This window comes from Mesoplodon mirus, assembly GCF_964341445.2.
Source record: "Mesoplodon mirus genome assembly, chromosome: 7".
In the NCBI taxonomy this organism is placed as follows: Eukaryota; Metazoa; Chordata; class Mammalia; order Artiodactyla; family Ziphiidae; genus Mesoplodon; species Mesoplodon mirus.
In genome coordinates this window covers 8,872,294-8,899,732 of record NC_138983.1, presented here as the reverse complement: position 1 = coordinate 8,899,732, position 27,439 = coordinate 8,872,294, and the positions used below count along the sequence as shown (strand labels likewise).

General features: G+C 43.4%; 2 protein-coding genes across 2 annotated transcripts; both read right to left on the bottom strand.

Moving 5' to 3' along the window:
• Nucleotides 1-3,415: 3,415 nt before the first annotated feature.
• PLAAT5 (phospholipase A and acyltransferase 5) lies at nt 3,416-25,768 on the bottom strand (the record flags this gene model as incomplete). Its single annotated transcript, XM_082629326.1, is given in 4 exon segments — nt 3,416-4,681; nt 9,404-9,421; nt 9,424-9,517; nt 25,712-25,768. Coding segments are annotated over 4 exon segments (510 nt in total). The 3' UTR covers nt 3,416-4,340.
• On the bottom strand, nt 5,932-8,196 carry LOC309808306 (transcription initiation factor TFIID subunit 7-like). The gene is made up of 2 exons (XM_082628441.1): nt 7,861-8,196; nt 5,932-7,738 (listed from the first exon to the last, which is right to left on the bottom strand). The coding sequence occupies exon 2, from the start codon at nt 7,430-7,432 to the stop codon at nt 6,383-6,385; it is 1,050 nt and encodes a 349-aa protein (XP_082484567.1). The 5' UTR covers nt 7,433-7,738; nt 7,861-8,196; the 3' UTR covers nt 5,932-6,382.
• Nucleotides 25,769-27,439: the final 1,671 nt, after the last annotated feature.

The following is a 27,439-nucleotide window of genomic DNA, read 5'->3' as shown; positions in this document are numbered from 1 at the left end:
TCAATCCTGGAAGTGGATTCCCACCTAAGAGGTTCTGATGATCCATGGCTCTTGAGTTCCTCCCGGGATTGAGTTTTTTCCCGCCACCTCCCAGTAAAGAGGACACACCTTGTTGCTTCAGCCCTGTGAGAGACACTGCATTTGGGTAATCACAGTTCAGTGTCTGTACCCTGCAGGGACTTTCTGTCCCAAAGGTATCATAGGTCAGCTCGAAAGCTTATCCTAGTCATGAATATCTATTACTATTCACCCAAAAGCCAAGGTCTGGTATTAGGATTATATGCAATTAATTCCGCCTCTGCTGTGAGCCCCGTGGATGACTAGCCCTTTCTCCCTGCCCACATTTCCCTTTTCAATTATGCATCTTCGGGCCTTAAATACCCTCTTCTGGTATTTATCTCTGGGTTCATGATAAAGCAGCTCTTGACTTTAAAGTCCTTATTTTGCCAAGTAGAGACATTACTGCTATAAACATTTACCCAGTTGGAGCACTGTGTAAAGCTGGGTGAGCGGGTGCTACTTGTTCACGGGGGCCAAGTCTGTAATGGACATAATGAACACATGGAGCCCTAGGGTGACTGAAGGTCGTCCAAAAGTACTTAAAACAGCACAGGGATAAATTAGGAGGCTGGGATTAACATATACACGCTACTATATATAAAATAGATAATCAACAAGGAACTACTGTATAGCACAAGGAACTCTACTCAATACTCTGTATGACCTATATGGGAAAAGGATCTGAAAAATAATGGGTATATGTATACGTATAACTGAACCACTTTGCTGTACATCTGAAACTAATACAACATTGTAAATCAACTATACCCCAATATAAAGTAAAAATTACATTTAAAAAATTTTTTAAATAAAATTCACTATAAATTTAAAAAAGAGAAAGAAACAGCACCTGGAACAGCGTGAACGCTCCGCGAATGTCACTGCTGTCCTTGTCATTATTACTTTATTCCCCTCAACTGTTGGCAGAGCCTGTCCGCCAGGGCTTCGGGTCTAGCACACGCCCCCAGGCTGCCCAAATGAAGCTCTGGGCCCTGCGCAACCCAGAGCTGCTCCATTTTTCCTGTTTCACTCATCAGGCAGCTCGATGATATTATGCCTAAAGGGAGGGTTCTGATGCTCATGCAAAGTGCAGAAGCCAGGGCTCTGGGAAATCCACTAAAGCCAGCCAAACCTCCCTTGTCTTCCCAACTCAGAACTCTCCCTGCCACCACGCTCACGGCTCACAGGATCAAGCAAAGGTTGCGGGAGCCATCCTGCATCAAGATGGAAATGCCAGGAACCTGTGGCCTCCAGTGATTTCTTTTCAAACGTCCTTCTTTTGAAACGGAACTGGAAGAACCCCAAATTACTCATTTACAAGGCACCCCCCCCATGTGGCTACAAACTCAAATATGCTTTAACTTTGAAGTTGAACTTTAAGCAATCTTTCTGAAAACACACAGAAAAAATTAGTCTTTTTGTATTTAACCTAGCAAACCGAATATATTTTAATACCCACCATAATCAAACAAAAAGAAGAAGAAGAAGAAGAAAAAAAAGAACCACTTTGCACCAAGAAACATCATGTGGTCCATAAATAGTTATCTTCTGGTTAAAGCATCTGCCCAGTTAACGATAGGCTGGTGGGCTTCAAAAGCACTGGGAACAGACACTTCAAGAGAACAGAACTTTGAGTGGCTCGGAAAGCATTCTTAGAGTATGTATTGTTCTGCTAAAGTGATAAAAGAAGTTTCAACAGGAACAGTGTAGGGTCAGAATGGTCTATTCGCAGCATCATGCCATGCCTCCAACACCCCCTCCCCTTGTGCTGTGCTTGACTACGTGTGACATAAAAATCCCAGTTCTGAAGAGTCAAAAGTCATGATTCCCTTTTAAGTCTTTACTTTTTTGAACAAGCTTCCCTCCCGCCTGACTGCGGGAAATCCAGTTCCGTCCCAGAAGGTTCCAGAGGACTCCCACACGGAAACTCTGGTCTGCTTTCTCCCAATAAACTCCCTCTAGGGGGGTCCCTGAACCTCTTCTCCCCGTAGCCGCAGCCCTCTCAGGTGCTAAAAGCCATGAACACTGGCCCCTTCCTTTATCCCCCCCACACACACAGCGAGCAGAAGGCTTGCAGCTAACAAAAGGTGATTATAAGCATAAGACAAAAACATAAAACTAGGAACTGGGGAGCAGCTTATCCCTGCTCCCAGTGTCACTAGGGGGTCTCCTCTGTCTGGCTCTCTCCTCAGCCTCTGGCCTGCTGCCCCAGAGATGGGGTTCAGTCCCCTTGTGTCAGTTGGCACGCCTGACGGGTATATTTTCCCCTCGTTATCTCCCACTCCTGGCCAGCAAAACCAGATGCCTTTTTCATCACAATAATCTCTGCAGAGGTTATTCAGGTTTCCCGAAGTCCATCTTTCCATCATTAAGCAAAACATCTGGGTTGTACGTAGCACCTGCCGGGCCATGTGTCACTTAGACCGGGCCTCCCTAATTAAGGAACACAGCACGTTTCTGTTCTCTGTTCCCTGTGATATGCCAAGCAAATCAATGCCACGACTGTCCCCACTCACCCATCCCCCCAAAGCAAAAAGGAATAAACACTAAAAAAAAAATAAGAACACAAACAAGAGACCAGTAGTTAACATCTCAGAAACATCTGCGTTCAGATGACTTTCCCTTGGAATTTCCCCTCCAACAGTGGGTATGTGCCTTATATCTACAAGACTAAATAGGCTCACCAAGGGGTCCCACTCAAAGCAGAGTTGTTTTTACCCTAGAATGCAGGAACTGCTACAGGTTTTTTAGTAACACTTCAGGAAACGCTCCCCTCCTCATCTGCAAAGTGTGGTGTGTGCATTCCAGAGCTCATGACTTTATGGACAGCTCGGAAGCAGGGGGAGACCACTGTCCAGCAGGTAGTCTCCACCCCATGCTCCACTGTGTCTTGCATCCCCCCAACCATCTCAGAACTGCTCACTGCCAGCCCTGACCACCGCGCATGGGTTCAGGCAGAGGTGGGCGGAGCCAGGGCTTGGCACGTGGCAGACACTCCAAAATGTCTGTTGGATGAATGAGTGAACATCAGCCCTGAAATGCTCCTGAGGGTCTCTGCCTCACTGGGTACAAACCAGAAAGGACCCAGGGAAGTGTCTTTCTGTCCCAAACAAAATAAGCGAGAGACAGATGCGTGCTGTATTTCGAAGTTACTACATACGCCCTGGCGTGGGGGAGTTGTTGGTCTCTTAATCAAACACCACCTGGTTCCCTTGATTAATTATTAATATGGTCTATGAGTTCAAAGTGATCTTCAGATCAAAAGGTTTACTAATCCATGACTGAGTTAATTCAAAGCTAAAATTTATAAAGTATAAATTCCCATGGGGCTTCCCTGGTGGCGCAGTGGTTGAGAGTCCGCCTGTCGATGCAGGGAACATGGGTTCGTGCCCTGGTCCGGGAAGATCCCACATGCCGCGGAGCGGCTGGGCCCGTGAGCCATGGCCGCTGAGCCTGCGCGTCCGGAGCCTGTGCTCCGCAACGGGAGAGGCCGTAACACTGAGAGGCCCGCGTACCGCAAAAAAAAAAAAAAAAAAAAAAAAAAAAGCCAGCAGTACACACTTCCTCCTCTCATCTCATGGGGTTTTAGTAAGGTCCAAATAGTAACAAGAGCAGCTCAAATTGTCACAGGTATTTAGGCTCTCAAAGCTTTTTCACATGTAGTGTACCACATGTAATTTATCACCATCCTACATGGGGCGGGCTGGGGGAGGAAGGAGGCCAGACCCAAATGCACACAAGACAGGCAGGGAATGTGGGTGAAGCTGGTAGGTGACATACCGACGCGCCACACCCCTTCTAAAGGGGGAGCTCCTACTCAGCCCTGTAGAGTGTTAGCAGCTGGAACGAGGGCCCAGTGGCCTGATCAATAGGTTGTCCAAGAGAGGCTGGGAATCCAGATGTTTTTAAATAAATGTCTATATTCTTAAATGTTGGCAAGTCATTCAAATTAAGAAGAAAAAAATACTCGTCATCCAAGCAAAACACGTCTGTGGGCCAGATGTGGCCTGCGAGCTGCCAGTTTGCAACTTCAGCTCTGAGTATCTACCTCAGCTTTTCCTTTTTGTAAAGGAAGAAAACAGTTTCACAAGTAAGATGACTTGGCCGAGGAGACGATGCCAGTTTAAGTGGCTGAGGAGGGATTCCACCTGGTGGTCTTACTATGCAGCCCAGTGCCCCCTCTACTCCTCCATGAGTCAGTAGAGGTGAAAACACCTCCTGAGCCGTCCTGGAGCAATGGAAGGCCCCACAAGGCCAACAAATAATAATGAAAACACGGATCACCAGTTGGACCCCTGATACAGCAACAAGCCCCAAGACCCCGAGTCAGAGCTGGGCGGGGGCAGGCGGTGCCACACCTGCTGGCTCCAGGGCATGCCGTATCTCAGGTCGTTGACAAAGTACTCGCAGTTCCCTTCGATCAGACTGCACTGCGCTATCTTGCTGATCATCTTTTTCATCTGCTGGATGATCTTGTCCACGGGCAGGGGCAGGTATGTCCCATCCAGCTTGTTGTTGACCTTCCAGGAGCAGCCATGCAGCACGTCCTCCAGACAACTGTATTTCACCACCGCCTGGTTGCTAAAGACGGACATGATGCTGCTGGCCTCAAATTCCTCACCTAGAGGCCAAAGACAAGCCAAAGTTGGAAACTGCAAGGGGCAGTGGGGCAGAGCACCGGCTCACTCCAGGTGCTGGATCAGTGGCTCCTCTCGGGGTCCTGGTCTCACCTTCTCTAAAAGGCACAGCAGAGGATGGGGAGCTGGACTAAATGAACTGCAAAGGGCCAGCTTTCCGCACTCCCCACTTTCAACCACCGCTGCAATCTCTTGCTCATCAAGCTCCAGGGGTACCTTATGGTGTAGGCCCAGACTCCACTCGGTGTACAGACCTGACCAAATCCTAGGACTGGAGTCTTGCTTTCCTAACCAGACTCCAGTAATCTTCACAAACATGTGACGAATACCCTTACAGGTAAGAGTCAGCTCCTGGACAAGGGACTGTCATGCGGTTCCAGGATAGGCCTCCCTCTGCCACCATGCAGACCCGCTCCAACCCGCTTCCACCCAGAGGCACTCTGCCTTTCTCTCTGCTCAAGTATCAGGATTCTCACCAAGGGTTTGTTTGAAAACAGGGTTCCACAGCTTGGAAAAACAGAAACGTCTGAAAACTGCTGTATTATCATATTCAGTCCTTAGAGGAGAGAGAGCTCCAGAGAAGGTCTGGAAGCTGCCCAAGGCCAGGTGGGTGGTAATTTAATATCAGGACTGTTTTTCTGCTACAACCATATGGAGAGGCAAACGTGGGATCCCTCCCCCTCTGTAAGTTGTCTGAGTGCAAGAAATGTCCCTTGTTCCTTTCTCAAGTATTTGAGGACTACCTGCTGATTTTACAAAAGCTGGCAGTAGGCAATTCGGCTCTCAGGAACAAAGATGGCAGAATTCATTTTTGGAGGAAGATCTGATGGGGGGCGGTGGTGACAAAACTGTTAACTTGTACAACTCTTTGGTTACACAAGAGGAAGTCTCCTGGACTTAGTCTGGAAAGGAGAGATGGAGATGAATGCAATGTGAAGCAATTTTTCATTCTTCGTGTAGGCATCCAGACAGGAAGGGGGACGGGTATGAGTGGATGGGGTGGGGAAGCAAAGCGAGGGGAGAGGGACTCTGCTCTGCAGGAAGGTCTCAGCCAGGTGAGAGGCGGGACCAACCGAGGGGGACAGGAGACAAGGATGAGAGCTGTGAACAAGGTGCGGCCACAGGCATTTGGTACCAGTGTCCTTCTGTAATCTAATCTTTTTTTTTTAAGGTGAAAATTACTTGCTTTTATTTATTGTTAAAACAACTTTATGAAATGATTTGCAATGCAAAATGTGGAAAACTGCTTTTAATAACTGGGAAAATAGCTACAGCATGGGAAAACGTATGTAAACAAACTTCACTGCCACCAAACTAGAATCTACTAATTTATCTCAGATGTTATCACAGAGTAGCAATGGCAGCTTCTGGTAAACGGAGAAACAGCAGCAAAGTCCTGCAGTGAAGCTGTGATTAATTACCAAACTGAACTGTTCACTCCACTAATCCTACAACTTCCCTACATTTATCTGTCTATATATTCCTACTTACTACAGGACAAACACCCACCAAAGTGGTTCCAAAAACAAATGATAGAAATTCACAATTATAAAACAAATCCAATAGAAGGCAGTGGAGAAAATTGGGAACAACTGCAAAGTTTCACTATCTAGTCCAGGTGATGAAAACAAAGTTTTTCTTTCAAGGCTGACCACCGTCAGGAATGAAATTAAGTATCAAAACTCTCACTTCTCTAGGAGTGATTCTAGCTCTTCTTGCAAAGAGCTGAGCTGCTCCTTTTCTCGGTCTTCCTTTTGTTTCAGTTCATCCAGCACAGCCTGAAATCTGTTCTTAAGAGCCAGGTTTTCCACTTTCATAATGAGATCCTCCTGTCGCTTTGCCCTGTCCTGGGTCTCTTGGAGCTTGCCTTTCATGTTATCAATCTGTTTCTGAATTCCCATAACCAGCTGATTAGTTCCCTCGTTTTCTTGGTGGTGTTCATCTGACTCATTTAGCTTGTCCTGTAGCTGCCTTTCCAGATCTTCCTCAGTGTCCATGATGTTTATATCTTCTTCTTCTTGATGCTGTGTCTCATCTTCATCTTCACTGCTGCTGCTGAGGTCATTGAATATCTCCCGAAGCTCATCATGTTCTAATGAGTCATGGCCCTGCCTGTGGCCAGACATTCCTGGGGAAGAGATATCAAGGCCTTGACTTTCTGCTTCTTTTGTTTCATCTTCAGCAATTATTTCCCAACGGGTACTGACAGCTTCAGCATCTGTGCTCAGCAACCGCTTTACTTCTTTTTCCACATCTGGAGACTCAATATATTTCTTCTTTGCTGTCTTACGGAACCTTCTCTTTCTGACATTTTTTAGAGGCAGAGTAATTCCATGGTTCCACATAAACTTTTTCTCTTTGTCCTTATCCTTTTTCTTCGTTGCTTTGGGATCAGCAGTGGCAACTGGTTCCTCAACAGGAGGATAGAGATCACCATCAGCTGTACAGACAAGCATCTGACAGATATCAGCTGTCTTGTAAAAGGTTTTTTTATCAATGGTTTTCAAACTTTCCATAACACATGGCAGATCTACCAACTTTGACGCCAATGGGACCCGGTCCACTCTGACAATTCCATGACGCCCATCAGGGTGTAACTCAATTGTCAGTCTGTCCTTCAGGTTGACATGACCAGACTGTACCGCCCGCCTCACAGTAGAGGCATACTCCGGAGGTAGGCGTAAGATAAACTGGCTCTCTAGTTCGTGAGGAGCATCATCTTTGCTCTTACTCATCTTTATTTCTTTGTGACTCACTTTTTCTCTAGTAACCACTTGTTGCACTAAAAATTTTCAGCTATTTCAACTGAAAGACCAGTTCTTTATAAATTGAAGTCTTTAATTACAAAGAGTTCTAGGTAGAACAGCAACTAAGCGTCTATTCTGAATTAAGCCCCAAGTCTTTCTAAATATGCTGTGACAATACCAGTCGTTAATGACGCATTGCCTTACTCAGGTCCATTTAAATCTGTTAGCTGCAATGCCAAGTTCCAACCTCTGGATGCCGCTGCAGGACAACGCAGGGAAAGCAAATGGCGGCTCCTAGAAATGATTTTCGGCACAGAAAGTAAGGCTCAGCAGATACTCCCAATCCACAAACTCTCCCGGAACAAAGATACGCAAAAAGCGGGGCGCAGTGAGCTCTTTTCGCCTCGGGTACTTACAATCCAGTGACGGTTATAAGTCCAGTTTCTCCGGACAGGCGCGAGCGGAAAACGAAGCCACTCAGAGAAAGGCGGCCGGGAGCCGAGAGTCTCCTTCCGAATTCCTTTGTTCTTCCCGGCACTTGGCAAAGCGATCCGCTGATTATCGGTGAAATGGCTGAGGACGGGCAACGCGAAATCTCGCCAAGAACCGCAGCTCCGAACGCCAGATTCTGCAACTCCGCAGCTCAGGCGGCCTCGGTCCGTTACAGCAGACCTAGCCGAGAAAAAACAGCTGCGTCACCACAGGAGACGAGCAGCTGCTGAGTCGCAACACGCCTCGGGCGGAAGTGCGAGCTGCCCTAGCGCGCGCAGGCGCAACGCGCGATTACGCTATCCGGCGTCTTGTCGTCTCGCGAGAACTTGGCCTTAAAGGGATGAAGACTGTTTCGCAAAGAGCTGTTGGTTTAAAAGTATTTAGAGGAGGGCCTCCCTGGTGGCGCAGTGGTTGAGAGTCCGCCTGCCGATGCAGGGGATACGGGTTCGTGCCCCGGTCTGGGGGGATCCCATATGCCGCGGAGCGGCTGGGCCCGTGAGCCATGGCCGCTGGGCTTGCGCATCCGGAGCCTGTGCTCCGCAACGGGAGAGGCCACAACAGTGAGAGGCCCGCATACCGCAAAAAGAAAAAAAAAAAAAAAAAAAAAAAAAAAGTATTTAGAGGAAACGGTTCTAAGAAGGACATAGATTCTCCCGCGCGCCTCCGCTAAGCCAGGGCTTTTACCGGATCTCTCTGTAATCTAATCTTTAACGGGCAGTACTTGCACAGGAGGCAAAATCCCAAAAGCATCAAAGATTACACAGAGGAGCCCCCGCCTCCCCTTCTCCCAGCTCCCCCATCTCCTGAGGCCACCATGTGACCAATGGTTCTGGATGTCCAGTTTTAAGCTGTTTCACATTCTGTGCTGTAATCGTCCACTATCACCACTTCTGCCCCCATCAAATCTCCACCAAAATTTAATTAGTCACCCGTTTAATCTCAGCCCTGTATTAATGCTGCAATGAAAGGAGAACGATGTCCACACGGTGGGTGGAGCAGCCTGGGACGGGTTGGAAAAGCAGGGAGACAAGGTGAGGATGGAGGTGCCAAAGGTGACCAGGAAACCAGATGGATGCAGCAATTGGGGACAATAGGAAGCAAGTGACAATCAGAACGCATAAGCATCTGCACCCCTCCCAGGGGACCCTCAGAAACAGAGGAAGGATATTGAACTGCTGTCATTACAAAATGGAGGCTCCGGTTCTTACGTTTCTATTTTAAAAGAAAGAGTGGTCTAGGTGGTCAGGGAACTTAGGAATGATCTTTATAATTTCATCTGTCTTAGGGCTGGACACTCAGTGGTTTTTGGTGGACAGAGACCAAGCTCTATCACACAGTAAATTAAGGTCCAGTCATGCTTTGGGTGTTCTGTTGCTAAAGTAAGGCAGCAGCTGAGGAACACAGTAATTAACTGTCCTCCTTTTTACTTTGCTAACTTCAATATCAATATTTCAATAGAGTATTCACTCTGACTTGTGGGAGCAGGTGGACCACACAGTCATCCTCCACATAGACGGCCCAGTGCTCGTAGCCAATCCAGAAAATCTCAATCAGGTCTCCAGGTCTGGGTCTTGGTTTACCCTATGATGGAAATGGAATGGAATGGAATGGAATGAAATGGAATAAAATGAAATGAAATGAAATAAAATAAAATAAAGTAGACTTCACACGCCCAAGGAACTCCAGAGACCTTGTTTGGGGATTGGCTACAGCTCAGCCTGAAGACACTGCCTTTCATCACTTTACAGAAACCCAGGCTGCAAAAAGCTCTCTTCACACAAATGGCCGAGGGACCCGCCCACTCCTGCTACCACCCTCATTATTAAAGCCACTGAGGCTGACAGTGCCAGCTCCAAATGCACAGCTCCGTATGTATACATGCCCTGTGATAAGTGAAGGAGCGCCTGTAAGCATTTCTCCTTGAAACTCAGCACCATGCGAGCTTTCTCAATAGAGGGCGCTAGAGAGACCCTGCAAGAGGAAAAGGTTCTCCTGCAGGTTCTGGCTTTGGGCTGCGGAGTTACACCAAACTCCCATTCTTGGGATAAATCTCACTTAGTAATGATGTATAATCCTTTTTATATGTTGCTGAATTCAGTTTGCTACTATTTTTTTGAGGACTTTCACGTCTACATTCATAAGGGATATTAGTCTGTAGTTCTTTTCTTTGCCTGACTTTAGTATCAGGGTAATATTGACCTCAGAATGAGTTGGGAAGCATTCCTTCCTCTATTTTTAGAGTTTGTGAGGGATTGGTAATTCTTCTTCTTCAAATGTATGGTAGAATTCTCAAGAGAAGCCCTCTGGGCCTGAATTTTTCCTTGTGAAAAGATTTTTTATTTACTAATTCAATTTACCTGTTATAGGTCTGTTCAGATTTTCTAGTTATCCCTGAGTCAGTTTTGTAATCTGTGTCTTTCTAAGAGTTTGTTCATTTCATGTAAGTTTTCTAATTTGTTAGCATAAAGTTATTCATAGTATTCCTTTATTATACTTTTAATTTCTGTAAGACTGGTAGTAAGCCACCTCTTTCATTCTTAATTTTGGTAACTTGAGTTTTCTTTTTCTTGGTCAATGAACGTAACCAAAGTTTGTCGATTTTATTTATCTTCTCAGAGAACCAACATATGGCCTCACTGATTTTCTCCATTTATTTCCATTTTCTATTTCATTGATTTCTGCTCCAATACTTATTATTTCCTTCCTTCTGCTTGCTTTGGGTTTAGTTTACTTTCCTTTTTCCAGTTTATTAAGGTAGGAATTTGGATTATTGATTTGAAATCTTCCTTTGTTTTTAAAAGATTTTTTTGATGTGGACCATTTTTAAAGTCTTTATTGAATTTTTTACAATACTGCTTCTGTTTTTTATGTTTTGGTTTTTTGGCCATGACGCATGTGGGATACTAGCTCCCTGACCAGGGATCAAACCCGCACCAGTCTATATTAACTTTTATTCTAAGCACTGCTTTAACTGCATCTCATAAAACTTGATATGCTCTGTTTTCATTTTCATTCAACTCAAAATATCTTCCAATATCTCTATTTTTTCTTTTACCCATGGGTTATTTAGAAGTATGTTTTTTAATTTCCAAATACTTGTAGATTTCCCAAATTTCATTCTGTTATTAATTTCTAATTTAATTTCATGTGAACAAAGAAATATTTTATATTATTTCAATCCCTTTAAATTTGCTGAGACTTGCTTTATGGCTAGAATATGGCCTATCCTGGGGAATATTCATGTCTGCTTATGAAGAATATGTATTCTGCTATTGTTGAGTGGACTATTCTGTAAATGTCAGTTAGGTCAAGTTGGTTAATATCGTTGTTCAAACCTTCTATATGCTCACTGATTTTCTGTCGCATTGTTCTATCCAGCATTGACAGTGTAGTATTTAAGACCCCCAACTATTATTTCTGAATTGTCTATTTCTCTCTTCAATTCTATCAGCTTTTGCTTCATGAATTGGGGGATTATGTTGTTAAATGTGTGTGTTTATAATTGTTATATCTTCATGATGAATTAATGTTTTATCATTGCAAACAGTTTCTCTTTTTTCCTAGTAATATTTCTTCCCTTAAAGCCTATTTTTTCTGATATTAGTGTAACCACTCCAGCTGTGGTTCTGCTTGCATCTTTTTACATCCTTTTACTTCCAACCTATTTATGACCTTGAATCTAAACTATGCCTCTTGTAGGTGGCATATAACTGGATCTTGTATTATCAAGTCAGATGATCTCTGCCTTTTCTGGACTGTTAATTGAGTCACATTTCTCCCTGTTGATTTGAGTTACTGTCTAGTGTCCTATCCTTGATCCAAAATAGCTCCATTTCAGCCTCCCTCCCTTGTGCTATTATTGCCATATTTATTATATCTTTGCATGTTAAAAGGCCAATAATAAAATTTTATAATTACTATTTAATTCGATTGTCTTTTAAATTAGGATAAAAGCTAAAATATATATTTATACTCTTTTATAATAATAACCAATGTAATTACCTTTATGGGTGCTTTTTTCTTTTTCTTTTTGCCACACCACATGGTTTGTAGGAGCTTAGTTGCCTGACCAGGGATTGAGCCTGGGCCTTAAGCAGTGAGGGAGCAGAGTCTTAACCACTGGACCACCAGGAATCTCCCATGCTTTGTATTCTTTCATGTGGATTAGTTACTATCTGGTGTGACTTCCTTTCAGCCTAAAGAATTTTCTTTGCTATTCCCTTTAAGGCAGTCTTCACTTATCTGAGACTACCTTTATTCTACCTTCATTTTTGAAAGACAGTTTACTGGATATAGGATTTTTGGTTGACAGCTTTTTTTTTCTTTCAGAACTTTTCATATGCCATTCCACTGCTTTCTGGCCTCCATCGTTTCTGATGAAAAGCCAGCTACCAATTTTATTGTGGTTCCCTTGTACATGATGAGTCTTTTTTTCTCTTGTTGCTTTCAAGATTTTCTCTTTGTGTTTGGCTCTCAACTGTTTGGATTCTGATTCTCCCCCAGGGCTAGTGGTTGCTGTTGTTTGTTTGTTTAGAGGCTTGCCTGGATTGATTCTGTGATGTCTGTTTCCCTCAGAGCATGCAACCACTGGTGTATCTGCTTCAGTTTTGTTTGTTTGTTTGTTTGTTCTTGCTCTTATTTTTAAGCCTGGCATAAAAATAATGGTCAGCCAGTGACTGGTCAGAGATTAAGCCACATCTTGGGCCAATAAGGCATCACTCTTTGCCTACGGAGTTCGGTGTGGTTTGGAGAATTCATTCAGGTTCTAAAGTTTAAAAGTCTGTCCCAGCTGTTACTTTCTGCATTCACAAGGCCTCATGTTCCTCCAGGAGCTAGAGACTCATGCAGGCCCCTCTAGTCTCTCCCAAATGTGTGTGCAGCCTTGTGCACCCCTTAGAGAACAGCAGCTTTTCTAGACCCTCTTTAGCTGTCTCATTACCTGGGTTTCCGTATTAAAGTTCTGGCTGGTCTGTTAGTCCATCACTTGTCCCAACCAGTATTTCAGGCTCAGGCTATCTGCAATTTTGGCCTTCCATGATGTTTGTCACTGAGATAACTATTGTTTTCAACAACATCTCTGGGCATGGAATTTTCCACACTCTGCTCCAAATAAAGTTGCCCTCTGCTGCCACTGCCAGTCCTCCTGGCATGTCCCACCCACCCACCCAGGTACAACTTCCCCACCACAGAGCTGGGGGAGGTGGGGGACTTACTAAGACACTACAGATCTCCATTGTTCTGAGAGTCCAAGACTCAGTAGGTTTTCTTGATTCAACACTTATCAATTTGTTGTATGCCTTTGGTCAAATTCCAGAGTCTTTAAATGGTTGTCTTTGATGGTTTTGTCCAGCTTTACTTTTGCTCTTTGGGGAGATTTTTCTGAGATGCTCAGTTAGCCACTCCAGAAGTCCTGCCCACTTGACGGAATAAATTTTTATGGGCAAAAAGCAGACCATCTACTCAGTGATATTACATGGAAGGAATTGAGGCCAAGAAAGATGAAGTGCTTCGTCCAAGGTCCTAGGCAAGTCAGTGGAAGAGCTAGGACCAGAACTGGGGTCCTGGACCAAACCAACTCCTTCTGCCTTAAAGAGAAAATATGGTGGTAACTGAGCTCCCACTAGAGGGCGCCCCAAACTAGCCTTCTCATCTGGAAAGCAGAATCACTATCCTTGCTGTTTTTTCCTCGAATTATCTGCCAGTAGGAAGACAGCACAATTCATTGTGATGCTATTCTAAGCCAAAAAAAAAAAAAAAAAAAAATTCAAAAGAAATCCACGTGCTGCTCATCAAGAATGTTGAACAAGATTTGTGGTACAGGAAACAAAAAATTCTGGGGTTGAGGGGAGTGGATTTTAGAATTTTAAGTTTTCTTTTGTTCCTTAATACTCTCCACCTGCAATATTGCCACTGGATAGGGGTAGTCAGGTGGAAACTTGAATGGGATTCACAACAGACTTAATAGTCACCTAGAGTTACCTGCTCTCTTGCTGAAGTTTCTCCCACTATAAATTGATGGTATTGAGCTTTGAGTCTCAACATTGGCTGCACATGGAAATCACCTGTAGACGTTTAAAAATTAAGATTGATGTGGAGTATGGCCTGGGAACCAGAATTTTAAGAGCTCCCCAGGTGACTCTAATGGCAGCCAAGGTTGTAGCCATATTGGGAGCTTTTCCAAGGTCCCATCCTTCCTTTTTCCTTGACTTTACCCTGTCCCCAGCATTTCATGAACCTTAGGGAACCTGTCTATATCCTCCAGGGTGAACTCCACTCCCAGCTGATGCTCCAATCTTCAAATCCAGGTTAAGGTTTCCCTGCCCCTTCTTCTCCCTTTGGAATAAGATATGACTTTGAAATCCTCCATCCACCTGCTATTTATCTCCTTTGCACAAGCTGGCAACCCAGTTCTGGCTCTTCTCCCAGAAATAGGCACCTGGTTGTAAAAACCAGTCTTTCATAAGGCCCCTGGATGATAACAGTTTCTGAAAGTCTTATAACTATTACAGGGATGGTGCAGGGAAGTGGGTGGAGGGCTCGTTCCTGCCTGCACCATGTGGCAGGGAGGCAGGAACAAAACCACAAAGACAGAGCTTTATTTTGAACTCCTGGGAGTAAAAATGTAAAGTCCCTAGCTGTTTCTGAAACACACTGATTCTTGGGTCAGTCTCTGACCAGGCATTGGAGCAGATGTGGGAAGCTGGGAGCAGAAGAAAATCATCATGATACAGGTATTAGGAATTTCACTTTCAGCTCTGATCCTAACCCAGGTGATACCTCAGAAATAAAACCTGAAGCCTCAGACACTGACATGACACCAAGGAGAGAATTCGAGTTAGAATGGTAGGCAGAGAATAGCCAGCTCTACCATCCACCAGTCCCTCACATCAGGAAACTTCCACAAGCCTCTTAGATAGCCTCATCCACCAGAGGGCAGACAGCAGAAGCAAGAAGAACTACAATCCTGCAGCCTATGGAACAAAAACCACATTCACAGAAAGATAGACAAGATGAAAAGACAGAGAGATATGAACCAGATGAAGGCACAAGATAAAACCCCAGAGAAACAACTAAATGAAATGGAGATAGGCAACCTTCCAGAAAAAGAATTCAGAATAATGATAGTGAAGATGATCCAGGACCTCGGAAAAAGAACAGAGGCAAAGATCGAGAAGATGAAAGAAATGTTTAACAAAGACCTAGAAGAATTAAAGAACAAACAAACAGAGATGAACAGTACAATAACTGAAATAAAAAATGCACTAGAAGGAATGAATAGCAGAATAACTGAGGCAGAACAATGGATAAGTGACCTGGAAGACAGAATGGTGGAATTCACTGCTGCGGAACAGAATAAAGAAAAAAGAATGAAAAGAAATGAAGACAGCCTAAGAGACCTCTGGGACAACATTAAATGCAACAACATTCGCATTATAGGGGTCCCAGAAGGAAAAGAGAGAGAGAAAGGACCCGAGAAAATATTTGAAGAGATTATAGTCAAAAACTTCCCTAACATGGGAAAGGAAATAGCCATCCAAGTCCAGGAAGTGCAGAGAGTCCCATACAGGATAAACCCAAGGAGAAACACTCCGAGACACATAGTAATCAAATTGGCAAAAATTAAAGACAAAGAAAAATTATTGAAAGCAGCAAGGGAAAAATGACAAATAACATACAAGGGAACTCCCATAATGTTAACAGCTGATTTCTCAGCAGAAACTCTACAAGACAGAAGGGAGTGGCATGATATACTTAAAGTGATGAAAGGGAAGAACCTACAACCAAGATTACTCTACCCAGCAAGGATCTCATTCAGATTCGATGGAGAAATCAAAAACTTTACAGACAAGCAAAAGCTAAGAGAATTCAGCACCACCAAACCAGCTCTACAACAAATACTAAAGGAACTTCTCTAAGTGGGAAGCACAAGAGAAGAAAAGGACCTACAAAAACAAACAAAGATTGGTTTTGACACGTATACACTGATGTGTATAAAATGGATGACTAATAAGAAAATAAAGAAAGAAAGAAAAAAAGAAAAAAGGTATAGGGAAGATAATCATAAAAGATTTGGGAAAATTGTAAATAGTTAAAAGAGATCTGCACTCAGATTGCTTTACAAGCATCTTCAAGTTTATGTACCATCTAAAAGAAATGGAAAATAGAAATCATAGAAGATACTTTTTGTACTTAAGCAAGATTCATACTCAAAGAAAAAGTTTTACCCCAAGTCAACAGATTAGCATATATATAAATATAAATGTTCATTTGTAAGGGTTTTGTGTGTATGTATTTATTGAAATAAAATGTCCATATTTCTTTAAAAAAAAAAAAGAATGGTAGGCAGCTACAAAGTAATAGAAAGAAGACAGGGTTTGTTGTTAGGAGACCTGGTTCAAATCCCAACTCTGCCACTTACTAGGTGTTTGACACATTCTCAGTAGAACTTCCGAGAGAGCAAAGATGTTGGTCTTTACAAAAGAACATTTTACAAATGTCAAAAGATTATTGTATGCCCCAATGGAGCATCTCACTCCTAATTACTTTGTTATGAATCTGCCATGGTGAACTTTTTTCTAATCCCTTGCAGTGAATATGATGGTTTTATTCCTCCCAGAAATTCTCCCTTTATGTATTCAATCAACAAATATTTATCAAGCACCTACTAGTTTAAGCACTGGGAATACAGCAGTGAATAAGGCTGATAAAAGCTCTGCCCTCTTTTGGAAGGAGACAGACAGTCAATAAGCAAAATGACTATATAATGTGATACATGCTATTAAGGAAATAAATGGGGTGATATGATGGAATGCTAAGACTACTTTAGTACCATAAGTACTAAAGTGTAGCCATGGCAGATGGTTTGGATTCTTCTGATAGCAGCCCTCTCATTTCTCTTTGGGTAATTTCTCGCTTCCTCCCCATCCCTGTGATCCTAGTGGGGATGCCAATCATTGCACCCTTTTAACTCAGGCCAATCCGAGCCTTTCCCTTGGGATTTTTTAAAAAATTATTATTGAGGTATAATTGGCATGCAACATTATATTAGTTTCAGGTATCCAACATAGTAATTTGATATTTGTATATATTGCAGAATGGTCACCACCACAATAAGTCTAGTTAACACCCATCACCATACATAGTTACAGAATGTGTTTTTCCTTGTGAAGAGAACTGTTAAGATTTAGTCTCTTAGAAACTTTCAAATATGCAATACAGCATTATTAACTTTAGTCGCCATGCTGTACATCACAACCTGTTCGGTTTTATAACTGAACATTTGTACCATTTGACCCCCTTCACCCATTTTACCCACCTGCCACCCCCTGCCTCTGGAGACCACCAATCTGTTCTCTGTATCTATGAGCTCGGGGGTCCTTTTGTTTGCTTGGTTGGTTGGTTGGGGGTTGTTTATTTCTCTGTTTTCAGGATTTTTTTGTGTTTAAAGCAAGGGAAGAGATGCTGTCTATTTCCTCTGGGGTTGCTAAGCAGGGCCTCCCTTCTGTAAACCACATGGAAGAAGCTGTTGATGTAGAGGAAAATTGAGGCCATCGATCTGAAAGAAACCAAGGGGAGATGTGGCCAGACAGACAGGATCCCCTGGCAGTGGCAGGGGCCCAGATCCTGGTTCCAGTCTCTAAAGAGCCCAAATCTGCCCAGGTTCCTACGGTGAGTCCTCCCTGACTCTAAGTTACCCTAGTAACCTTCCAATTTAAAAATCTCTTCTTGGCTTCCCTGGTGGCGCAGTGGTTGAGAGTCCGCCTGCCAATGCAGGGGACACGGGTTCGTGCCCCGGTCCGGGAAGATCCCACATGCCGCGGAGCGGTTAGGCCCGTGAGACATGGCCGCTGAGCCTGCGTGTCTGGAGCCTGTGCTCCGCAACGGGAGAGACCACAACAGTGAGAAGCCCGCGTACCGCAAAAAAAAAAAAAAAAAAAAATCTCTTCTTGACGTATACTAGCTAAAGCTGGTTTTCTATAATCCAACTGAAAGGGGAGTGGTGTGGTAGAGGGTGACTGTGGGTACACTCTGGGCCCCAAGGGCAAGAGAGACCTCTATGAAGAGGTAAGATTTAGGCTGAGAAAGTAAAGGCACGAGGAAGAAAATTATGTGACCATCTGGAGGGTCATTCCAGGCAGGGGCAGAACAAAGACTCTTGGGCAGGAGGGTTTAGTGTGGCTGAATATGAAGGGAGAGAAGGTCGGATGAGACTGTAGAAGAAGAAAAGGACCCCATCGTGGAGGAGGTGGAGGTCTTTCCGACACCAGTTATAGACAGGAGACCGTGAGGGCAGACGAGTCCTTCAGGATACCGGTTGTGAAAGGGAGGAGGGGCACCAGGTGGGAAATGGACAGAAACAGGGGTCCAGGGAGGGCATTTTCAAGACAGGAAAGATGACAGCACATGTGAGTGCTGGTAGCACGGCTCCAGCGGGAGGGAGATGTTGAAGGTGGCAGAGAGAGAAGATTAATCAGCAGCAAAGGGTCCTGAAAAAGTGGGAGGGGCTGAGATCAAGAGCCCCCAAGGAGGAGCTGGCCTTCCCATAGAGAGGTCAGGGAGGGCCTTTCTGACCAGAAGACACACACTGGTCTGCTTGGGCTGCCATAACAAAATACCACACACTGGGTGGCTTAAACAAGGGAAATTAATTTTCTCACAGTTTTGGAGGCTGCGGAGTCCAAAGACCAAGGTGCCAGCAAGGTAAGTTTCACTCTGAGGCCTCTTCTTTTGGCATGTAGGCAGCTGCCACCTCACTGCAAGCTCACATGACGACACATGGGAGATCTCAGTTCCCCAACCAGGGACTGAACCCCGGCCACAACAATGAAAGCTCCTAATCCTAACCACTAGACCACCAGGGAACTCCCAAGTGACTACTTCTTTGTGTGTGGAGAGAGAGAGCTAGCTCTCTGGTGTCCCTTCTTATAAGGGCACTAATCCTATCATGTTAGGGCCCCACCATTATGATCCCATTTAACCTTAATTACTTCTTACTCCAAATAGAGTCATGCTGAAGATTAGGACTCCAACATACGAATGTGGTGGGGGGAGGGAGGGACCCACATACACTGAGTCCATAACAACATATGTGAGCTGGATTTGCAAAACCAGGAAAGAGCAGTCTTGGCAACCCAGTGAGTGCAAAGGCTCTGAGAAAGGGAGGACTTGGGTTCATGAAATGTACAGAAAAGAGGGGGGGATGGTTGGTACAGAGTGATCAGGGGGAGGAGAGGGATACAAGATGAATTTGGAGATGATATACAGATCCAGACAATAGAAAGCAAACAGGAGAGAATGTGGGCAGGGTGGGGGTGGACATGTGTCCCTGGTGAGCAATCTCTGAGGCATCATTTGAGTAAAAGAGCTGGCGCTCCTCATGTGCTAGGACCTCAAGATGCATTTATTTCATCTGTCCTATCTTGGCATTAATTCACCCCCTGTTACACAAAGCAGTAAGTCGTTCCATGTATTTTAAAGGATATGTACATGTCTTGATGAAATCAGCAGAAATAGGAGTCAAATGATAGAAGGGATGTATCCAGAGCCTCAAAATGACATGAGGTTAGTGAAGGTGAAAAGTAAGCATGTCCGTCAAAGACCTACGCGTAGACCTCAATCAGGTTAAGATGAAAACATAACAGCTTGAAGTGATACATCCCAGCAGGTTTTTGTCCTGACTCTCTGAAACAGGGGCAAGTGAATGAAACCTTGTACTAATGTTACACAAAGTTTCATATGGGGAGCTGGTAATGATGTTGCTTGTCATATTATAAGATAAATTCCTCTCTTCCTTCTATTACCCAAATAGTCCAGGAGCACCTTGAGGCCAAGGAAAAGACTATCTTCCCAGATCTCTGCTGAGTAAAAAACTGTAGAGAAGCAATGCTATACACTCCTTATGTCGCTATTATTAAGTAAAATCCTATTCATCTTGTATTACATTTTTGCCATTAACACTGAATTCTACAGACCTGCTTTTGCTTATAACATTATCAAAAGAAACTCCAGAGTGCTCACTTCGGCAGCACATATACTAAGGAAACTCCAGAGCCTAACCTTAAAAAATGCAGGTCCTTCTAAATTTCCATTTAAAAGGAGTCTTCGCTTTGTGACCACCTAGAGGGGTGGAATAAGGAGGGTGGGAGGGAGACACAAGAGGGAGGAGATATGGGGACATATGTATATGTATAGCTAATTCACTTTGTTATAAAGCAGGAACTAACACACCATTGTAAAGCAATTATACTCCAATAAAGAAGTTAAAAATAAATACATAAAATTAAGTGTTTAAAGTGATGGCCACCCTGCAGCTGCAGAGATAGCTGTATCTTTCCGAAGCATCAAGCTTGCTAAAGAACCTGACTTGATAAAGTGTCAAATTGAAAACACAAGAGTATCAGGCTTCAGATACTGTGCAATATGGAGGCTTCCTGAATATTCATTAACTGTCACCAACTTGTTCTGTTCTCTGTTAATATAAATCAGTCCTTAGAATATCATCTGAACAAAGTGGTCTTGAGACATTCTAGAAATTGTTGTAGTTCAAGGAGGAACTGAAATTCCTATTGGTGGTTGGGCTTGATAACTCACCGGCCTGGCAATAATGTTGGAATCTTGACGCCTCTATATTCCTAAACCATAAAATTGAGACCAACTCAATTGGCACCTTCCTCTCCTATCATAGAATGAGAAATAAAAACCTTTGACTGTAAGGATTATTATTCTACTAAAGAGATTAAGAGCCTCACCACCATTTGAACAAGTACAATGTAGCGAGTCACAGTAAGCCCAACAGTAACTGTGATGGCCAAGCTCTCTAGCAGTCCCTGAGTACTTCAGATCACATGACACTATAATCACTGCTAGAAGACACCTTCAAAACTTCGGATCAATCTACTCATCTTTTCTTATAATTTAAATTCTTTTAGAAGATAACTGTATATATCCAAGAGAACTGAAATTGTGGACACAGGTCCACCCTTGTACATGAATGTTCATAGCAGCATTATTCCTAACAGCCAAAGGTGGACACAACCCAAATGTCCATCAACTGATGAATGGCTAAACAAAATGTACTGATAGTATATCCATACAATGGAACACTACTGGCCAATAAAAATGAATGAAATACTAACACGGGCTACAACATGGATGAACCTTATAAACATTATGCTAAGTGAGAGAAGCCAGATACAAGAGATCACAGATTGTATGATTCCATTCACATGAAACATCCAGAAGAGGCAAATACTTAGAGACAAAAATCAGGTTAGTGGTTTCCAGGGACTGGGGACAAGGGAAAATGAGGAGACTGCTAATGATGGGAGTTTCTTTTTAGGGTGATGAAAACATTCTAAAATTAGACCATTATGATGGTTGCACAATTCTGTGAATATACTAAAAACCACCACATGGTACACTTTAAAAGGATAAATTTTAGGTATGTGAATTATATCTCAATAAAGTTGTCATTTTTTAAAAAGGTAACTGACAGCTTAAGCAAAAATACAATAATAACAATGTATGTTGGGATTTATAACATATGTAGAAGCAAAATGTATGTTAATAATGCAGTGAGGCCAGATATGGAGAAATGGAACCACTGTAAGCTTCTTATACTATAAATAAAGTGGTATAGTATCACTCGAAGGTAGACCATAATAAGTTAAAAATGTAGAATACAAAAACTAAAACAAGAATTAAAATTATAAAACACAAGGAATTATAGTCAATAAACCACAAATGAAATAAAACTGAATCAGAAAAAACACTCAGTCATAAAGAAGTCAGAGGGCTTCCCTGGTGGCGCAGTCGTTGAGAGTCCACCTGCCAATGGACAGGACACAGGTTCGTGCCCAGGTCCAGGAAGATCCCACATGCCGCGGAGCGGCTGGGCCCATGAGCCATGGCCGCTGAGCCTGTGCATCCGAAGCCTGTGCTCCGCAATGGGAGAGGCCACAACAGTGAGAGGCCCGCGTACCACACACACACAAAAAAGTGCCTGTTCGTGTCTTTTGCCCATTTATCTTTGGAGTTGCTTTCTTACTGATTTGTAGGAGCTGTTTATATATCCTCGATACTCATCTTTAGTCGGTTGTATTTGTTTACACGTCTTTTCTTCCAGTTCCTGGCTTGTCTCTTCACTCTCTTTATGAAGTCTTTCGATGAAGAGAAATTATGGACTTTAAAGAAGTAGAATTTACTAATTCTTTCTTTTGTGGTCAGCTCTCTGTGTCTTTTCATGAAGTTCTTCCTTGCCCTGCAGTCAGAAAAATATTCTCCTGTATTTTCTTGTAAAAGTTTTTAAATGTTGTCTTTTTCGTTTAATCAACCTGGAGTTGATTTTTTTGTATGTGTGAGGCAGAGATCCAATCTGATTTTTCCCTACATGAATAATCATACATCTCAGCATCACTTACTGAGAGTTTCTCCTTCCCCCACTCCGTGATGAGCAAGACCACCTCTGTCATGTGTCAGGTTTTCATGGACGAGCAGAACGTTGCTGGCTCTATTCCACCCCACTGGCAAATGTGTCTGTCTTTGTGCTACTATCATATAATCTTTATTACTATACCTTTATGATAAATCTTAATATATGGATATCTTCAGATTCCCCCTCCTTATTCTTCCTCAGGAGTTTCTTGACTCTTCTTGAGCTTTTGCCCTTCCATAAATATTTCAGAATTAGCTTGTCAAGGTGCTCAAAATACTCTGTTGGCATCTTGATTGACATTACACTGAATCCACAAATCAATTTGGCAATTTTGACATCTTTGCAAAATTGAGCCTTTGATCTATTACATATTATGTCTCTCTATTTGTTAGGACTTCTTTAATGTATTTCAATGGAGTTTTATAATATTCTTCATACAGATCTGATCTTAGGTGTGTATTACATTTTTCTCTCTATTCATTTGGAAGTTTACACTCTATTCTTTTATTCATTGCCCTTGAAAATTTAACATTCATACTCTAAAAGTCATATCCTAAACACCCCTCTGAAACAATGTGAGGACCTTGGAATGCTCTCACTCCAATCTGTCCCTTCCATGCTATTTTAGTTCTGCCCTTTTTTTAACCCCAAATTCACATTATTATTATTATTATTACCATTATTATATTATACAGACATTTGCTTAGATTTGCCCGGTGGGTCCCTCTGAGGTCATCTTTCTTCTTCCTAAAATATAGGCCTTTGCAGTTCCTGTAGTGAACGTCTGTGGGTGATTAACTCCTGGCTCTCATGAGGCTCCTGGCATCATGTGAAGGAGCTGAGGTGGAGGAGCGAGCGCCACAGGGCTGTTCAGGCAGCCAGGCTGGGCAGGAGGACTGAGGGGGGGGATGGGCTCCTACTCCTGGAAGGGCCCAGAGGGAGCTCCAGGTACCTCTCTGAGGGGCTCCTCCATGGCAGAGAGTGCTGGAACACTCTCTACTACTTGGTAGAAATAGTGCACACTATTTCTACCAAGGCTCCCACCCCTAAGACTAGAACTGCCCAGAGCTAGAGCGAGTCCATGACAGCCCCCATAGCTTGCCTGGCATCTGTCAACCTTGTTCCTCGCCCCTGCCCCCAACTGCAGTAGCTCCCACCACCCCTGCCATTCAGGGTACTGTAGTAGGACGGTGCCCACAGGAGCAGACTGTGCTCCCGCACTTCCAGGCCATTAAGCCATACATCTCTCCCCAGGTGAAAAGTAGAGGAGATCAAAAGCTGTGCACTGATTGAGTTGTGGTTTTGGATTTGGGGGTTTTCGTTCGGTTGATGTTGGTTTTGGTTTGGTTTGGGTTTTTTCACTTCTTATTACGAAAGTGTTCACACACAAATAAAAGTAGAGGAAACAGAATAATGGGTCCCCATTTACCTTTCACCCAACTTCTCCAGTCATCAGGACATGGCCAGTCTTGGTTCATCTATATCCCCCACCCACTTCCTCTATACCCAGATTATTTTGGAGCACATGGCAGATGCCTTATTCTTTCATCTGTAAATATTTCACTACATATTTCTAAAGGATAAGAAATAAAGATGAACACAATATCATTAGCACATTTTAAAATATTTTAGCAGTTCCATGTCCTCAAATAGGCAATCAATGTTCACATCTCCCTGACTGTTTGTATGTTGTTTAACTCTTTTTTGTTTGAACCAAAATCCAAATAAAACCATAAATTAGAACTGGCTGATGTGCCTCATACTTTCTTTTAACTAAAGCAGGAGTCAGCAAGCTACCCATGAACTACCACCCACTGCCCGTTTTTGTGTGGCTTAAGTGCTAAGATTGGTTTTATACATTGTTAAATGGTTTCGAAAATAAAAGAATATTTGTGTCATGTGAAAACTATAAGAAATTCAACTTTCAGCATCCATAAAGTTTTATTTGAACATAGGCATGCCCATCGTTTACATATTGTCTATACAAATTTCCCACTACAAGGTCAGGGACGCATAGTTGCTGTACCATCTGAGACTTGATGGCCTTCAAAGCCTAAACTATTTACTCTCTGGCCCTTTACAGAAAAAGTTTGCCAACCTCTGATCTTATGGGTTTCTCCTCCACCTTTTTTTTTCCCTTTTAAGTTTTTGTTTTTTTAAATATTAATTTTTTTAATAATAAAAAAAGAAAGAAAGAAGAGAGCAACCAAACCAAAAAGCAAATCCACCAACATAACAAGTGTTAACAACTATACTAAAACAAAGTAAACAAAGCAACAAAGTAACGGACATACGGAACCGTAGGACAAAATGTAAAGGCAAAGCTATACAGACAAAAAGTCATACACAGAAGCATACACATACATACTCACAAAAAGAGAAAAAGGGAAAAAAAATATATATTGTTGCTCCCAAAGTCCACCTTCTCAATTTGGGGTGATTCATTGTCTTTTCAGGTATTCCACAGAGGCAGTGTACATCAAGTTGATTGTGGAGATTTAATCCACTGATCCTGAGGCTGCTGGGAGATATTTCCCTTTCTCCTCCGTGTTCACACAGCTCCTGGGGTTCAGCTTTGGATTTGGCCCCGCCTCTGCATGTAGGTCATTTGAGGGCATGTGTTATATGCTCAGACAGGACGGGGTTAAAGGAGAGGCTCATTCAGGGGTTCTGACTTGCTCAGGCCAGGGGTGGGAGGGTTATAGAGTTCTGGGCAAAACTGCGGTGGCAGAGACCAGCGTGACATTTCACCAGCCTGTGGTGTGCCATGTGTTCTCCCGGCGAAGTTGTCCCTGGATCACTGGATCCTGGCTGTGGTGGGCTGCACAGGATCCCTGGAGGGGAGGTGTGGATAGTGACCTGTGCTTGCACACAGGCTTCTTGGTGGCTGCAGCATCAGCTTTAGTGTCTCATGCCCATCTCTGGGGTCCATGCTGATAGCCATGGCTCGTGCCTGTCTCTGGAGCTTGTTTAAGCAACCTTCTTAATCCCTTCTCCTTGCGCACCAGGAAACAAAGAGTCAAGAAAAAGTCTCTTGCCCCTTCGGCAGTTCCAGACTTTTTCCCAGACTCCCTCCCGGCTAGCTGTGGTGCACCAGCCCCCTTCAGGCTGTGTTCATGCAGCCAACCCCAGTCCTCTTCCTGGTGCAATGGCTATTTTAAATTCTTGATTGGACTGATCTATTAATTCTGTTAGTTGGTTAAGTTGTTCAATTTTAAAATTTTTTACAAAACTTTAATTCCTCAGATGTTTCCCATTATCATCTACCTTTACCTGCTAGTATTAAAGGGTCTCCTGCAGAGGTGTGGGGTGACTAGGGCTCACTGCAGGAACAAGGATACTGGCAGCAGCAGTTCTGGGAAGTACCCATTGGCATGAGTCCTCCTGGAGGCCACCATTAGCCGCACTAACCAGCCTATAGCCTCCAGTGCAGGGTTACATAAGGCCAAACAAAAAACAGGGTGGAAACAGAGCCCCACCCATCAGCAGACAAGCAGATTAAAGTTTTATTGAGCACAGCACTGCCCAGAGGAGGGAAAAGACCCACATCCACCCACCATCAGTTCCTCCCATCAGGAAACTTACACAAGTCTCTCAGCTAGCCTCATCCACCAGAGGTCAGAAAGGCGATGCAAGAAAAACTACAAACTTGCAGCCTTTTCCCCATGTGCATCTCTTCCATCTGGCTGTTCCTAAGTCACATCTTTTTACAACGAAACAGTGATCCAGGGACTTTGGCTGTGAGAGTGTGAACCCATCAGGACACCTGGAACAAAAGATCCTTTTTAAGTTTTTAATTGAAGAAACTGGGTCATTGGTCCTGTAAAGTCTCCCAGGGTCTGAATTTTGCTGCTATTGTTCAACATGATCATTTGTGCCCTGTACTCCTGTAAGCTGGTGGTTAAGTCCAGAGGCTCAATCAAATTTAGATCAGATGGCTTTTTCTTCAAGAGGATTTCATTAGTAACGATGTGTTCTACCATCAGGAAGTAAATATGTCTGCTTCTCTTTCTTTGTGTGATGTCAACAACCATTGATGATCAGTGCTAAACGGGGTTGAGTTTCAGTAACCAAAAGTGATTGGAAAGTGATAGGAACTGCCTGGGATATTATGGGGTCTTCGACCCATCAGGGAAGAGAGAGTCAACATATATGGGCAAAAGCAGTGGTTGGAAGAAAATTAAGCTACTTCAGGTTTTGAGTTGAGATTCCGTAATAAATATATGATCTGCGGGGGAGGGAAGAAGTTCAGTAGGATACACAACAAAGTAACAAGAAGTGTCGTGTTAGCTTACTGAGGTTATGGGTGATGCTTGTTCTTTACCCGATTTTATATTTCTAATCAAGTGGTTCTATCTCTTTGGGGGGAAAAGATAAATAAAAAGAAGCTGGCTTTGTCCTATTGGTTCTCCCCTCCAAGTGTATGTCTTCTCTCTCCAATTACACTGGAAGCTCCCTGAGAGCAAGATTGATTGTTGATCCTTTTAACGGCCACAGCACCCAGTTATGAAAAATTGTTGCAGCCACTAAAACTCACTTACAGGGCAAAATAGCACCAAAAGAAATTGAAACTGTTTTCTCAAGAGTATATGAGCATGCTTTTAGGCAATAGCATCCATTCTTTCAAAAACACTGACTGGACATCCCTGGTGTCCGGGCTCCATCCAGACTGATTCCTATACACCCACCTCCTCCAAAATGGTCTTGGCTGAAATTAGCCAGCTTGCCACCCCCCCCAGATTATACCTAGATCTTCCCTGTTTTTCCAGAATCTTCCCAATCATTTGATTCAAGATGTTGGAGCCACTTTTTGGGGCCCATTCTCCTTGTCTCCCTTATCCAGGCAGCTGTCGGGTTCTGTCAATTCTTCTTGCCTAGTATTCCTCCTAATTATCCTACCCTCTGTTCCAGGATGATGCAGAATTGGTCCCAAGAGAAAGAGGATCCATGAGAGTTTCCAGATAGAAGGAATCAGATAGAAGAAAGAGGTGGAGATGTAGACCAAAGTAGGTTAATCTATGCATTAGTCCCTCCCTAGGCCCAGAGAGTTATACCCATTCAGGAGCAGG